At 33.9% G+C, this 14,559-nt stretch overlaps 1 protein-coding gene across 3 annotated transcripts; it reads left to right on the top strand.

Moving 5' to 3' along the window:
* The first annotated feature begins 2,437 nt into the window (after positions 1–2,437).
* Positions 2,438–11,699, top strand: LOC114393491 (transcription factor MYB3R-1-like). Of its 3 annotated transcripts, none has more exons than XM_028354852.1 (12): positions 2,438–2,681; positions 3,736–3,927; positions 4,619–4,673; positions 4,883–4,940; positions 5,368–5,462; positions 5,691–5,794; positions 7,715–7,843; positions 8,176–9,988; positions 10,110–10,441; positions 10,559–10,661; positions 10,752–10,985; positions 11,425–11,699. In XM_028354852.1, exons 2-12 carry the CDS (start codon positions 3,851–3,853, stop codon positions 11,542–11,544), a joined length of 3,120 nt encoding a protein of 1,039 aa, XP_028210653.1. In that variant the 5' UTR covers positions 2,438–2,681; positions 3,736–3,850; the 3' UTR covers positions 11,545–11,699. The 3 variants fall into 3 exon arrangements, with proteins under 3 accessions (XP_028210653.1, XP_028210652.1, XP_028210650.1); XM_028354851.1 differs by having other exon boundaries at positions 3,726–3,927; XM_028354849.1 differs by having other exon boundaries at positions 3,722–3,927.
* Positions 11,700–14,559: the final 2,860 nt, after the last annotated feature.

Raw genomic sequence — 14,559 nt, 5'->3', positions numbered from 1 at the left:
CTCGTCGTGGTTGATCGGTTCACTAAAGGCGCTCATTTCTGAGCCTAACAATACACATACACAACTCACAAAGTGGCTTTACTCTTCATGGATCTCATTTGTAAGCTCCACGACTTCCCTTGAAGCCTCATTTCTGACTGTGACTTGATATTTATCAGTCATTTCTGGTGAGAATTATTTCGTCTCTACAGAACTAAGCTGAGAATGAGCACCTCGTATCACCCAAAAACTGACGGCTAGACCGAGGTACTCAATCGTGTCCTTTAACAGTATCTTCAGGCCTTTATCCACAATAAACCCACCCAGTGGCACTCTTTTCTTTCTTTAGCGGAATGGTCTTATAATACAGTTGTCCACTCTGCCATCGAAGTGTCGCCATTCAAAGCCACCTACAACAGGCCCCCTCCACCTATCCCAAGACACTCGGTCAATTCATCTCCGGTCGAGGCCGTGGATACATTACTAACAACTCGGGCCCAACTACATTTTGATCTTCTGCGTCGTCTCTCTAAGGCACAGTCTGACTCGCCTAATAAGGAAATGGAGGCAAAGAACCCTGATAGCATTGCATCATTTATTCAGTTCTATCTTGCTTCTCATATGACTTATTGTACTGCTCACATGACATTTTCACTGTGGTGACTTTGACAGCTGCAATGAATTAATCAAGATGCCTAGTACATGTGTGTAACTAGAGTCTTCAAACACGAATATTATGGAGTACCTGCTGGTGTTGAATGAGAGCTCTGTTGTTTTTCATATATGGAGTGCTCAAAACCTAAAATTAAGAAACAAAAGTTATATTTAAACACATAAGAAAACCCTTGCCATTTAACTTTTTTCTTAAAGCATATAGACGTCCTTAAAATCCCTAAAAATTGTGTCCATGAAGCCTTAGATACTCCAAGCCTCCATCATGATTGTCCTTGAACCTAGACCATTGAAATACTTTTATAGTCCCATTCCATTAGTGGGATCCATAGCCTACGGGTCTTTCCCAGGCCAGTAAAAGAACAAGGTTTCCAAGGACTGCCCTAAGCCTACAAATAGGTAGGACTTTCAATTACAATGTCTAGGTTGGGCAAGCTTGGATGCCCCTACTCCAATCAAGTTATTGGTCGGGATCGTGAAACTATTGTTGTTTGGTCATAAGGATAATAGTTCTTATCTGATTAGGTCAGGGGCGGCCGGCCCGGGGGTTACCCGTGATTGGTAATGGCATAACCAGAAAGAGGAGTAGGGGAGACAAGCTTATGCGCTGTGTAGCGCAGCCCATCTATTTCGGGTACAGGGACGACGAGGGGTTCCTGGAAAACATTCAAGAAACAATGTAATTGATTACACTCTTGATTTAATCGATTAAGTGTTCTTGATCACTTTTGGGAACACTTTCAAGAATGATGTAATCGATTACTATATCCTCGCAATCGATTAAACCAGAAACTCGAAAAACAATCATGATCTCAATTTGAGTTGTGTAATTGACTATGAATATATGATAATCGATTAAACTAGAGACATGATTTCTCTACAAGTTATCAAAGACTTATGTAATCGATTATACGCATGTGGTAATCGATTAAACCAATGAGTTATATAGCACATATGATTTTTCTTATTTTAGAAACTATTTTCCTATTTCTATATGATGATGCATGATGTGCACACAAATTGACTAAGGATAATAATAAGCAATACAAATTCCTCAATCTGGAGTTGGGTATGTAAAAGTTAAAACTCTTCTTAATCTCGATCTTCATGTTGCTCCCCCTATCTCTAACAGGAGGACCGTCAGACAATGCTTGTAAAGGCATGCGAGAGAAATCTTGACTGTTGCACATGGTGGAAGAAACCATGAGTTGATCAAAAGATGACCTCTGCCCTTGATATTTGACGACAAAGACATAGATAGTTGTTCCAAACCATGATAATCCCATATTGGTGAAAACTTTCATTAATAACAAGGAGGTACATAAGTTATTAGTGGGTATAGACAATTCTACGAGCATAGTGTTCTATGATTTCTTTAGGAATCTTAGAATCCTATAGTTAGAGTTGCTCCCCGTTCTTTGTGGCAAAACATTAATGTCATTCTTCACGGTGAAGGTGAGGAAGGTGACAACATCGAAGATGACAATAGGATCGACGGGGGATTGAGGAAAACTGTGGAGTGTCGTTGGAGGAGGTGGAGGCTTGCCAGAAGCGAGGGAACTTTGAGATGAAGGGATTGTCGGAGAGGAAGAGAAACGGAAAAATTTGATGCAAATGGTGCATAATAAAATAATACAGCTTAGATTGATCCAATGGTTCTGAATAAATGTGGTCCATGGTAAAATTGACCCTTATAATTATAAAAATATTCAGAAAATAACCTATTTTCTCGCATGACGACAAATGTAACATCTTTTATTCTTAAATTAATGGAACGAAACGAACCATAGCATTATGTTTGTTCGAGGCAACAACAATATCGCATCGCATAGGGTTTGAAACTTCGCGAGTCCGCCCGTTCACGTTTGAATAGATAGAAACGAAAGCACTCTAACGTTACCATTTCTCTGTCTCTCTTGTCTCTCTCTTAAGCATTTCTTCCATTTCTGAGCGTTGCAACAGTTCACTCTTCAAACCTTCTTCTTGGATCTGCAAATGCCTACCGCTTCGATCTTCGATCCTTCGCTAAGGTGAGTCTCCGCCTCGCTTTATTCGTTTCCTCTTTTTTCCGATTACTTCCGTTTGAATGTGTTTTATTTGTTCTTTTTCTTCTTCTTCTGGGTATTGTATAAATGGGCTTTAGATTCTTGAAACTTATTAGATGACAGAGAGAGGAGTAAGTAGAAACTTGGAACACTACTAATTTTGTTAACTAGTTCTTGGAAATGGGTTTATGGAAACTTTGAAAAAATAATTGGACTATCTAATCTGTTATAAAGATGTGGGGTATTGTAGGAAAATGAATTTGTGATTAGGAGTTTTTTAGAGTTCATTTTGCACGATTCTTTTCTTCTGTTTTCTGATTATTTCCGTTTGAATGTGTTTTATTTGTTCTTTTTTGTTTCTTGCGTGTATTGTTTTGAATGGACTTCGTCTCCGTTTGTGTATTGTTTGAGGACTTTCTGATTGAACCAGGGGAATCAAAGAGGGTTTGAGGATAGATTGTAAAAACCTAGAAAGAGAGTGAGAGAAAAAATGAAAAGAGAAAAGGGGAGAGAGAGAGAGAGAGAGAGAGAGAGAGAGGTGACTGGTGGTGATGGAGAGGTACAATTCCTGGAATTTGGTGTGAGGTTGGATTTGTTTTCACCTTCTTGGGTCAATTGTTCCCTTTTGGGTTTAAACTCTTGCACTGTTGGGACATATAAGGTAAATGTGGGTTGGATGGTTATGGGAGAAGGAAAGAAGGGAAAGGTTGTGGGTTCGATCCCCTCTGCTAACAAAAATTGACATTCTAACAAACTAACCTTTGCTGAAAAAAAAAAAACTCTTGCACTGTTTCTCTTTTCATAGTTGAGGTTGAAGTTTCTTTTGTTTTTAAAATTCTAAATTATGTGTTTGACAAAAAATTCAGTTAACTCAAATATCTAGTATAGTCCAAGTATTAGGACACCAATATCTAGTACAGTCCAAGTATTAGGACACCAGTATCTATTTATATATTTTTTTAATTTCTGAATTACTTTTTGGCTAGTTTATTTTGTAGAAGATATGTTCTGATTTTTCTCTTCAGTTAGTTTTGTGCAGTTTATTCCTGCGGCCCCTTGGAAAGGGATTATAATGATTTGGAGAACCAACTTTGAAGAGAGTTGCAATCCCGTGAGAATTGGGGTATGTGCTTTTATTTTTATGCCAACAACCTATGGACGGTGAGCAGAGCATGGCTGCTCCATCTCATGGGCAAGTTGATGGTGCTCAGAAAGTTAGAGCATTACATGGGTAATTTTGAAAAACCTGTCTCAAAATCTTACACTATTTTATAATACATTTGTTCTTTTGAGCTTAGGACACAACAAAAACTAGTAGGATTTGTCTAGATGAGGGAGTTTGGAGGGGAAGGAGAAAACTTTCATTTTGAATTGAGACTATTTTAATTGAGAGACTAATGACTATTATGCAGCCTTTCAACCATTCCTTTTGAGAGATTATTTTGATTGAAATTATTTTGTAATGTTTTAGGATTCTCTCGATAAGAAATAAAATAAATTATATTTCCCCTCCAATTATACCCTTGGCAATAAAAATTAGAGTGAGAGGTTATTATTGATGCTCCTTTTGTGTCTCTATCGCTATAAGGCAATTTTTGTCAATGATTGGTGCTTTTCAACCTTTTAACTGTTGACATGTTTATCTTTAGAGAGTTATATTCCTTCTAAAGGGATGTTTTGTGGGTAAGATTTATCAAAATGTTATTTTCTAGATTCAAAATTACTACATTATTTATCGACTGGGGTTTGAAATTGAAATACTTTCAAAATTCTAGTTTACCTTCATGCCTTTTTTATACTGTTCTTTCTGTTGAATTGAAAATGTTCAGTTAAGTTGGTAAAAACACTAGGTTATTTCTTCTTTGAGACACTAATGGTGAGGTTAAGTGAGTTTTTGCCAACCATAAAATATCTATTTGTAGGAGGACTACTGGCCCTACAAGGCGTTCTACAAAAGGGCAATGGACACCGGAGGAGGTAATTTTTTGGATAGTTTAATCTAATTAGTTTTTCTTAAGTTTGGAAATGGTTTACTTATGCTAGAAAATATGTAGCTAAGCTTATCCCTCTATAGCTTGGTTGGTAATGTTTTCCTTTCTTTTTCCTTTTAATTTTGAAGATTTTAAACTTTAATGATAATTATACATAAAATAAAAGTGTAAGTCATGTTATTTTTTGTCCTGCAGGATGATACCTTACGGAATGCTGTTGAGAGATTCAAAGGAAAAAATTGGAAAAAAATTGGTAATATATTGATTTCAATTTGTACTTTTCGATTGTACATATAATTATTCTTGACTCACTGCCACTAGCATCCAGTGTGTGCTTAAATCAATTTGGATGTCTCCAATACTTACTTTATATACCTGAAATGAGCTTTCTTCAATTAGACATTTGTTGAGTTGATTTAAATGAAATAAAAACCTATGTATTCTATGGGGAGGGATTCACTTTATTTTCCCTGGTCAGTTTCTAATATCAACTCTCTCCTAATCCCATAGTAGTTAATAGTGCCGCTATCGTGCATGATTGCGGAGGTGTGCCGCCGCTCTTGAAGGGTGCGTCGCGTCACACCTCAATGTCGCGGTGGTCACACTGATTTTTAGCTTATCCAAGTTTTTCATAATGTTTTTTGTTTGCCTGTCTAATTGCCAAATATACGTGTTTGTAGCTGAATGTTTCAAGGATAGAACTGATGTGCAATGCCTACATAGGTGGCAGAAAGTTTTAAATCCTGAACTTGTTAAAGGTCCATGGTCTAAAGAGGTATTCTCTTCTTTCCATTTCTTTTTGTGCTAATTTTATCTCTACATATTGAAGTTATTCTTTTTCCCTTTTCCTTCCTTTCTTAACCCTAAACGGATAATTATCAACATGGTATTGGAACCTATTTGATCATATTGTCTAGAATTCAATCATTGTTGCCTCCATTCTTATCAACTTTCTAGCTAGATATCTACTATTAACATGCTTGTTTAATCCAAATATAAACAGGAAGATGAAATAATTATTGAATTGGTGAAGAAACATGGGCCTAAAAAGTGGTCAACTATAGCACAACATTTACCTGGACGTATTGGTAAGCAATGTCGAGAAAGGTATTGGATTGGATTTCTACTAATTCTTTCCTGTATTCATTGGAGTATCTTTGTTCACAAATAATTTTTTCTCTTTAGATCATTTTATCCTCATTGTTAGAATATCTAGAAAATATCTCATTATATCGTTATTGTATCTTTTAAGAGAATTTTATGTATGTAACTAGTTGTTAAGTTTACATCATTGTCCTTTTCTCAATACCTACATTGTTGTACCACCAAATACTTTGGACCCCCTTGAATACTTGGATTTGCTCCTCATAAGCTGTGGGTTCTAATCTCTAGCAGCACCATTCCAACAAGCTCTTCAGGCTGATGTTCATTCCATCCACCCTGCCAATACCTTTTTAAAAATGTTTATCTCTGAGATGCTTTCAGCTCAGTAAGCGGCTTTAGCTTGTGGGGATAGTTTTTGAATATCTAGAAATATTTTCTTTAAGAGTCTAGTACTAATATAAAATTTTATTAATATATTTATCTTTGCTGATCAAAAAAAAAAATATAAAAGGTTTAGTGCTTTGATTTTGTGTATCACATATTATCTATCAATAATAATTCCAGTTTATCAACTTTAGCCATCGTCTATCATTTCTTTCTTCCCTAACCCTAAACTTATAATTCTCAACAAGCCTCATCCATAAATCATATTGGAGGATCTATCTTCTTGAGGTAATTTTAGAGGGATGAGGTTCATTTTCATTCAAAAGTCAAACAGAAAAACCAACAAGTTACAATTTCAGGAATCAAGGGAGATCATTTGAGTTTTAAGATGAAATTATTGGAGGAAGGTAATTGGAAATTACAAGTTAATGCTAACCTTATTTGTGATGAGATGTCTTAGAAGATTAGGAAGGTTGCTAGAGCAGTCTTGGGGCTTTTGGCTAAGATATAAGAAATCATGGTGATGGAATGAAAGTATTAAGGCAAGGTTAGAAACAAAAAATGCTAAAAAAATGGTCAAGGTATCAAATGCGAGAAATGAGATGAGTTATGGATGAAGCATGATATAAAGGTTTTAAAGAGTTTTACAAAGATCTTGATTAAGATATATAAGCTTGCCAAAAATAAAGAATGAAAAATGGGAGATTTGAATCAAGTGAGATGTATTAAGGAATAAGGATGAAGTAGGGAAAGTTTTGGTCACAAATCAAGATATAAAAAAGAGATCTAAGAGTTATTTTAATATTTTTATAAGCATTTTGATGATGGACTGGGATTGACTTTGTAATAGGGAAGGACTAGTAATGTAGGAGGACAAACAGAATTTGGCTTACCACCGTAGAATTCAGATTGGAGTGGTAAAATAGGTCCTTAAGAGGATGATGGATGGATAGTGGTGAAATGATTGGTCTAGATGGTATTCCTATTGAGGTTTGGAAGTGTGTAGGAATCTCGAGTTAAGAATATTTTAAGAATCTTGGATAAGACTACTATTGAGGTTTGGAAGTGTGTAGGAATCTCGAGTTAAGAATATTTTAAGAATCTTGGATAAGACTACTATTGTTCTTGATGCTCATTTTAATAATATAAATAATAGAGTATTTTATACTAAGGAATATTTTTCATAATTTGTTTCCTTATTTGATCAAGAGTTCAGTACTAATATAAAAGGGTTAATGCTTTGGTCTATAATATCTTTAGTATTGTCAAGTTGAGCCAGCCACCTTCTCTCTTTTCTTTGTCCCTAACCTAACCCAGCCCTAAACCAATAATTGTCAACAAGTCTCATTCATAATTCATGTTGGATGGAGTGTCTATCTTCTTGAAGTAATTTTGGAGGGTTGATGTTCATTCATTTGGTTTTTAACTGATCCGAATGACATTGTGGGATCTATGTAGCCAACCTCATCTATTGGGATATGTTATTGTTGTTATTGTTGATGTTCATTTTTACTAATATAATTTGTAAAATCTTGGTAGGTGGGTTAATCATCTTGATCCTACTATAAAAAAGGAAGCGTGGACTCAGGAAGAGGAGTTGGCTCTAATACATTATCATCAGAGTTTTGGGAACAAATGGGCCGAATTGTCGAAGGTCATTCCTGGAAGGTATCTACATATTAATTTATTTTTCTATTAAAGAGCGAACATGCTGTCAAGCCACTTCCATGTGGAGTTGTAATTCTATTTTATTAATGTTAAGGCTTTCACCAGGGATTTGGATCCCCAAAGTATTGTAGGTCATGAGAAAGACAATAAAAAATTTAAATTAAACTTTTTCAGTTAGTTCTTATCTTTTGTCTCTCCTAAAAGGATATCTGTAGTAACTGTTGAGGATCCAAATTATAGCATCGGTGTGCCTGTTTTTTTCAAGTACAATTTTAGTTCATTCTTAATCGTCTGTGTAAAGTTGTGACATACTTGTGCTTTTGTTGAAACAGGACAGACAATGCTATTAAAAATCACTGGAACAGTTCTGTCAAAAAGAAATTGGATTCTTATTTGGCATCAGGCCTGCTTACTCAGTTTGAATCTGTTCCTCATGCTGGAAATTTGAATCAACCAACAAGGTTGCAGTGTAGTAGAGATGATAATGGTCCCAAGTCGACTGAAGGAGAGGAAGTTTCAGATTGCAGCCAAGGTTCAGCTAATGCTGTTTACTTTCCATCTGCTACAGGTCCGAGCAGTGTTGACTTGCAAACTGGAGAGGCATATAGGCCAAATGAAGAATGTAGTCTTGGAAAGGATCATAGTCCGAGTCGAGCTTGTTCAGAGCCATATTATGTATCAATTGATGATGTTACTATATGCATCCCAGAAATTGCTCACCAAGAGGCTTGCACTTCTCAATTCATTGAGCAACAGTCACATGAACCTGGAAATTCCATTTGTGGGGATTGCCAGTTCAATTTACATTCCTTACCCAATGTTTCATCAATGGTCTTGGGGCAGGAATCCTCGGAGTTGCAAAGAGATTTTATAGCTCCTTGTGAAATCTGTGACATGGTGAATGCTCCATTTCAGACTTCAGTGGAGTTAGGTGTTTCAACGTCCATGGGACCTGCATCTATGGATTCTCTAAAACCAGAGCACATGTTGATATCTGATGATGAATGCTGCAGAGTCCTGTTTTCAGACGCAATGAATGATGGGTGTTTCCCTCGTGTAGATTATAATAAACGTGATGATATAGTTGAATTTTCTGGATGCACTTCATTTTGTCAATCTTGTAATATCCAGATATCTGAAACTGGTGGAACCTCAACTTCACAGCTAACTTGTCCTCAGTGTTCTAATAATTATAAAGGAATTTCATCCTCCCAATCTGTCCCTCTAGTACTTTCTGCTAGTGATGATAGGTTGGGGCCTACTGCCAACGGCAATCAATTATTTGGGATGGAGGATCACCACTTTGTCTCCAGAGCATGTGCTAACTTCACTTATGTCAACAACATATCCAGTTCTTGTGTTGATGGGGTAGGTAGTGCAGTAATGGAAGAGCCACATGATATTCTGAAGGGTACTTCAAAATTGGTCCCTGTAAATAATTTTGGCTGTGGATCAGATGCTAAGCAAACTTGTAATCCAACAGCTGAAAAAACAAATGTGCATACAGAAAAGGAGGGCTCAGGATCTCTATGTTATGAACCTCCCCGCTTTCCAAGTTTGGATATTCCTTTCTTCAGTTGTGATCTTGTACAATCTGGGAGTGATATGCAGCAAGAGTTTAGTCCATTGGGTATCCGCCAGTTTATGATGTCATCTATGAACTGTCTTACTCCTTTTAGGTTGTGGGACTCACCCTCTTGTGATGATAGTCCAGATGCACTGTTAAAAAGTGCTGCTAAAACTTTTACTGGTACACCATCCATATTAAAGAAACGACCCCGAGATTTGTTGTCACCACTCTCAGATAAAAGAATGGATAAGAAACTTGAGACTGACATGGCATCATCTACGTTTACCAGAAACTTTTCCAGTTTGGTTGCTGCATTTGGTGACAATGAGACTCGAAAAGCAGATATGCCTTCATATTCATATCCATTGCAAAAACAGAACAGCAGGGCATCTGTTGATGATGATAATAAAGAAAATTGTGGACACACTTATAAATGGGAACAATTAATGAATTGTTCCCCAATTAAATCTGCAACTTTGGATGAAAAGAACTCTCAAAGAGATACTGTTGACGGCAATTCTCAGCATAATGTCAAGCAACGACCTCTTGATTCTAAAATGAAGACTACTGAGATTGTAAGTTCTTGGTACTCTTCTTCATCTTTTGTTGGTGTAATTAATTATTATGTGGAATTTAGAAATATTTACTCTTTTCATTGATAAATTACTTTTCGCTTTATTCTATTCTATTTATCAGGAGCAACAACAATCTGGAATTTTGGTCGAACATGATATGAATGACCTGTCACTGTCTTCTCCTGATCAAGTTGGTTTAAAATCAGATAGAGGTCTGGATTCAAGTGCTAAAATTACAAAAGGCTTGAACAAGTCCTTGGAAGCAGCTTCAAATCAGAGTGGCCATTTGAAATTATCTTCTAAAAATCCATGCCCAAGGGTTAATTCTTGTTCTCCTTGTGTTCGCGCTAAAGAGCATGAAGGACTTTCAGTTGCTGTTACTCGTGTTCAAGCTCCAGGGGACAATTCAGGGGAACAAACCAGAAAAGATGGTGGTTTTGAAACATGTAGCATGTAAAATTCTTTACATTTCTTGTTCTTCTTTTGCATTAATACTCTTGGAATTTTTTCGCATTTTCACAAGTTATTCTCTCACTGCAATTGACTGTCTGCTTGTTTGTTTGATGGTAGCTTTGGTGGAACACCTTTTGGAACACCTTCTGCGTGGAAATCCCCTTGGTTCTTCAACACTTTTCTATCTAGCCCCAGACTTGATACTGAAATTACAATTGAGGTACTGTAGGTTTTGTTTGATAACTACTTTCTTGGTCTTGTGCTAGGTTTCAGTTTTTCACTGTGCTAAAATCCGTGAACATGTTTACAGGATTTTGGGTATTTTATGAGTCCAGGTGATAGAAGCTATGATGCACTCGGATTGTTGAAACATATCAGTGAACAAACTGCTGCCACATATGCCAATGCTCAGGAGATTTTAGGAAATGAAACTCCCAAAGCATTACCAAAAGATGCATCTGAAAACGACAAGGATAAGGACCATGAAAATAATTATCCTGTCAATCAGTCTGGGAACCATTCTCAGTTGCCTTCAAATGCTTTGGTAAAGCTGGATTTAATGATCACCTTATGCATTATAGTTGGATATTTTAATTTTACATGACAAAAATCTATTTGAAAGAGTAAAAGACAGTTTTATATCTGTTAAAGTTGGAAGTGATTTTGTTGTGTCTCTCTCCTGTGATCATGCAAGAGACAATCCCTATCCGAATATTATGCATTTTCACTGAATTACATAGATGATTCCAGATAAATCGGTTTGAGAAAATGTTTTCTATTTTCACTTTCAGAAAATAGTGAATGTTGTTTTCTGTTTTTACTGTTCTCTATGCAAAATTTTGAAAATATGAACAAAGTGAAAAAAAAACCCGACATTTTTTGTTATTCAGAAAATGAAAATAGAGAACATTTTTCTCAAACTAAATGACTCTTCAATTTTTTCTTGTGGATTCTTATGGTTGAATGGAATTTTTTGTTTGCAGATAGAGCGACGCACACTTGACTTTAGTGAATGTGAAACACCAGGCAGAGATGAAAACAGCAAATCCTCAGCTATGAGCTTCTCAAGCCCTTCTTCGTATTTGATGAAAGGTTGTAGATGATTGTCTAATAAGGCTAAATAAAACCTGTTAGAGTTTGGTATCTTGAGTTATGAATATATGATGTGTATAGTATACCATTTTTATGAATAGATTTTTTGTATGAAGCACCTCAGCAATCAAAGCTGATTGAAATAAAAATGTTCCTTTCATTCGGTGATGCTTCTTAATAAAGGGAATTACAATTAGATGAAAAGATTTAGACTTCTGATCCAATAAGCTTGAATCCTAGCACCATTTTTGGGAAAGTTTTGAAAGAAAATGACTCTGAAGTCAGAAGAAGGGATCGACGGTAAAAAGCAAAGGTAAGTTGAAACCGAATAATAGGAAAAAAAAATACTATAATTTACTATCATTTTGGATTTAATATAATTTATATTTTTCCCAAAAAAAAATACTATAATACTATAATTTGCTCACTGGACGATTAGATACAACTTATTTAGTGGATTTGTAGTCAATTTATTTAGTGGTCTTCGAACCAAAACGCCCTTTTGTGTTTTTTATTATTTGAATCTTGATTTACACGTGTTCATAACTCCTGTTTATTTATAGTTTAAATATGATTTTGGCTTCGGCAATCTCTGAAGAATAAAAAATTAAATAGGAATTCATAATATTTAGAAATACTACATAGGTAAAAAAAAAAAAAAACCTTGCATGGACTTATTTTGGTGTATCTTGCATGGACTAGACTAAGTTCTTTATATTCTCATTGACTTTATCATTAAGATAAAATTGATTATCCATACCACATCTTTTGTTTAGAACATTGTCAATGTGGTTTTTCAGTTTCTTATCGGCTTAATATCATTTTTAATCTATGATTCATAATTATTTCATTTTTTTAAAGTTTTTAAAGTGTTGTTTTGAGTTTTTTTTTTTTCAATTTTTTGTTTGAAATATTAATATCACATTAATATTTAAATTTTAAAATAATTAATTAACATAATAACGACTAAAAATTATAAAAAAAAACCCCATCTTCCCCGGTTAATCTTCTTCAACCACATCCCGATCTGCAATATCATCCAGATGTTTATTCCAAAGTTAAGCTTGTAACAAGATAAAATAAAAGGGGAACAAGTTAGACAAAAACGGAGAGATTATTTGTCTTTTCCTAAAGCCCTAGTCCTATTCTTTTGTTTTTTGTCGAAATATAAATATTCTAAAAATATTTTAACCCCTTCCCAAAAAATCTCATATCTTAGTTTCTTTTTTTTTTTTTAACTTAGAATACTTCTCCCCTATAATATTTTATTGCATATAATACTTAGTGAACAAATAAAAAGAGAGATGGAGAATTTTATTAAACAAATTGAATTTCTTCCAATTGTAAAAAAAAAAGAATGAAATGAAATTTTTTAAAACATCATAATTGTTTATATGAATAAAAAAGGATTAGAGTCACGAAACTTCCCTCATTTTCTTCAGGTGCAGAACAAAAGGGCTTTTTGTCCTATGTGGGCACTCTTGAGAGACAGTACTGTTGGTTGCAAACAATAGGAGGGTAAAATGAAAAAAGAAGAGAAAAAAATAAAATATTTTTTTAAAAAGAAAAAACATATAGCGATGGCTTTGTTCTTCACTGTTTTAAATTAAATATTTCAAAATACAAAAGTTAACGTAGCAATAACGCTTTAATAAATACTTTAACAACAAATGAAAAAAAAATCAAAATAAAATTTTCAAAAACATAAAAAATAAAACTTTTAAAACTTAACATATTTAAATAAAATAATTAACCAAAAATAATATTAAGCCTTTGTTATTCGTTCTTGGAAATTCTTATAAAAATATTTACCAATATTTTATGCATCAATTGAGGAATTGATCAAGGTATTTTATTTCCTATCATCCCTTGTGAGCCCTCTTTTAGTGAAAAAAGAAGAAGAAGAAGAAAGTAAATCCTTGTAGTCTAGACTTCAGAATATATCTTTCTTTTAAGTGGATTCCCTTGTCTACATCCGCGCTAACTAGATTCTTCCGAATATACAGCCAAAACATCAATTATGAATACTCCCTCCATTTGTATATCCTCTTTTGCATCTTAATTACTCAATTTATTAAGATTAAAAAATACTTAATTTTATTTATAAAAATAAATTTATCATGAATTTATAATTCTTTTCAAAGTATCAATTTCATTAATATTTTTCTCTTTTCTCATTATTTATTAATATATTATCTCTCTTCGAATGATATTTTTAATATAAAAATAATTAATATAAATAACATTATAAATTGAGTCTTCTAAAAAAGAACCAACATTATTTTAAATTTGAATCTTATAAAAAATAAAGGAAGTATAAGACTCAATCAAGATTAAAAAAAATGATTAATTTAGTTGATAATAGTAAATTTGTCTTAAATTTATAATTTTTTCAAAACTATCGTTATCATGAATACTCCTTTCTTTTTAAAGGCTAAATAATCACTTTTATCTTTGGATGTGTAATTCGTTAACAAATACGTTTCTCAAAGATAAAAATACAAAATTTAGTCATTGAAAGTGTAAAAAGTGCAACAAATATATCTGGTCGTTAACTTCTGTCGTCACCGTTAATAGAACAACTTACGTGGTACAGAATGATAAATTTGTTATTGAAATGATTGCCAACGTAATCATGCTGACTATATTGGATAAAAATGTCAGTAAGATATTATTTTTGGACATAAATGTCAATAATTTTTGTTGGACAAAAGTGTCTATTTTTTTATAGGAGGAAAATGTTAGTAATTTCTTTGGACCTAAATGTTAGTATGTTTCATTGGACCAAAAATATTAATAAGTTACCATTATTGAACGAGTTAGTAGTTTTTTTATTGGACCTAAATATCAGTATATTTTTATTAGACTAATTTATTAGACCCAAAATTTCGTTTTATTTAAGGGTAAAATATAATTCTAGGATAAATTTTCATTATTTTTTTATCGTTACAAGCATAACATTACAATAATCGCTTAAAATATATTGCCAAACATAATTTAAAACAAACATAATAATAACGATAATA

This window comes from Glycine soja, chromosome 17 (assembly GCF_004193775.1).
Source record: "Glycine soja cultivar W05 chromosome 17, ASM419377v2, whole genome shotgun sequence".
Lineage (NCBI taxonomy): Eukaryota > Viridiplantae > Streptophyta > Magnoliopsida > Fabales > Fabaceae > Glycine > Glycine soja.
This window is presented reverse-complemented; position numbering and strand designations above follow the sequence as displayed.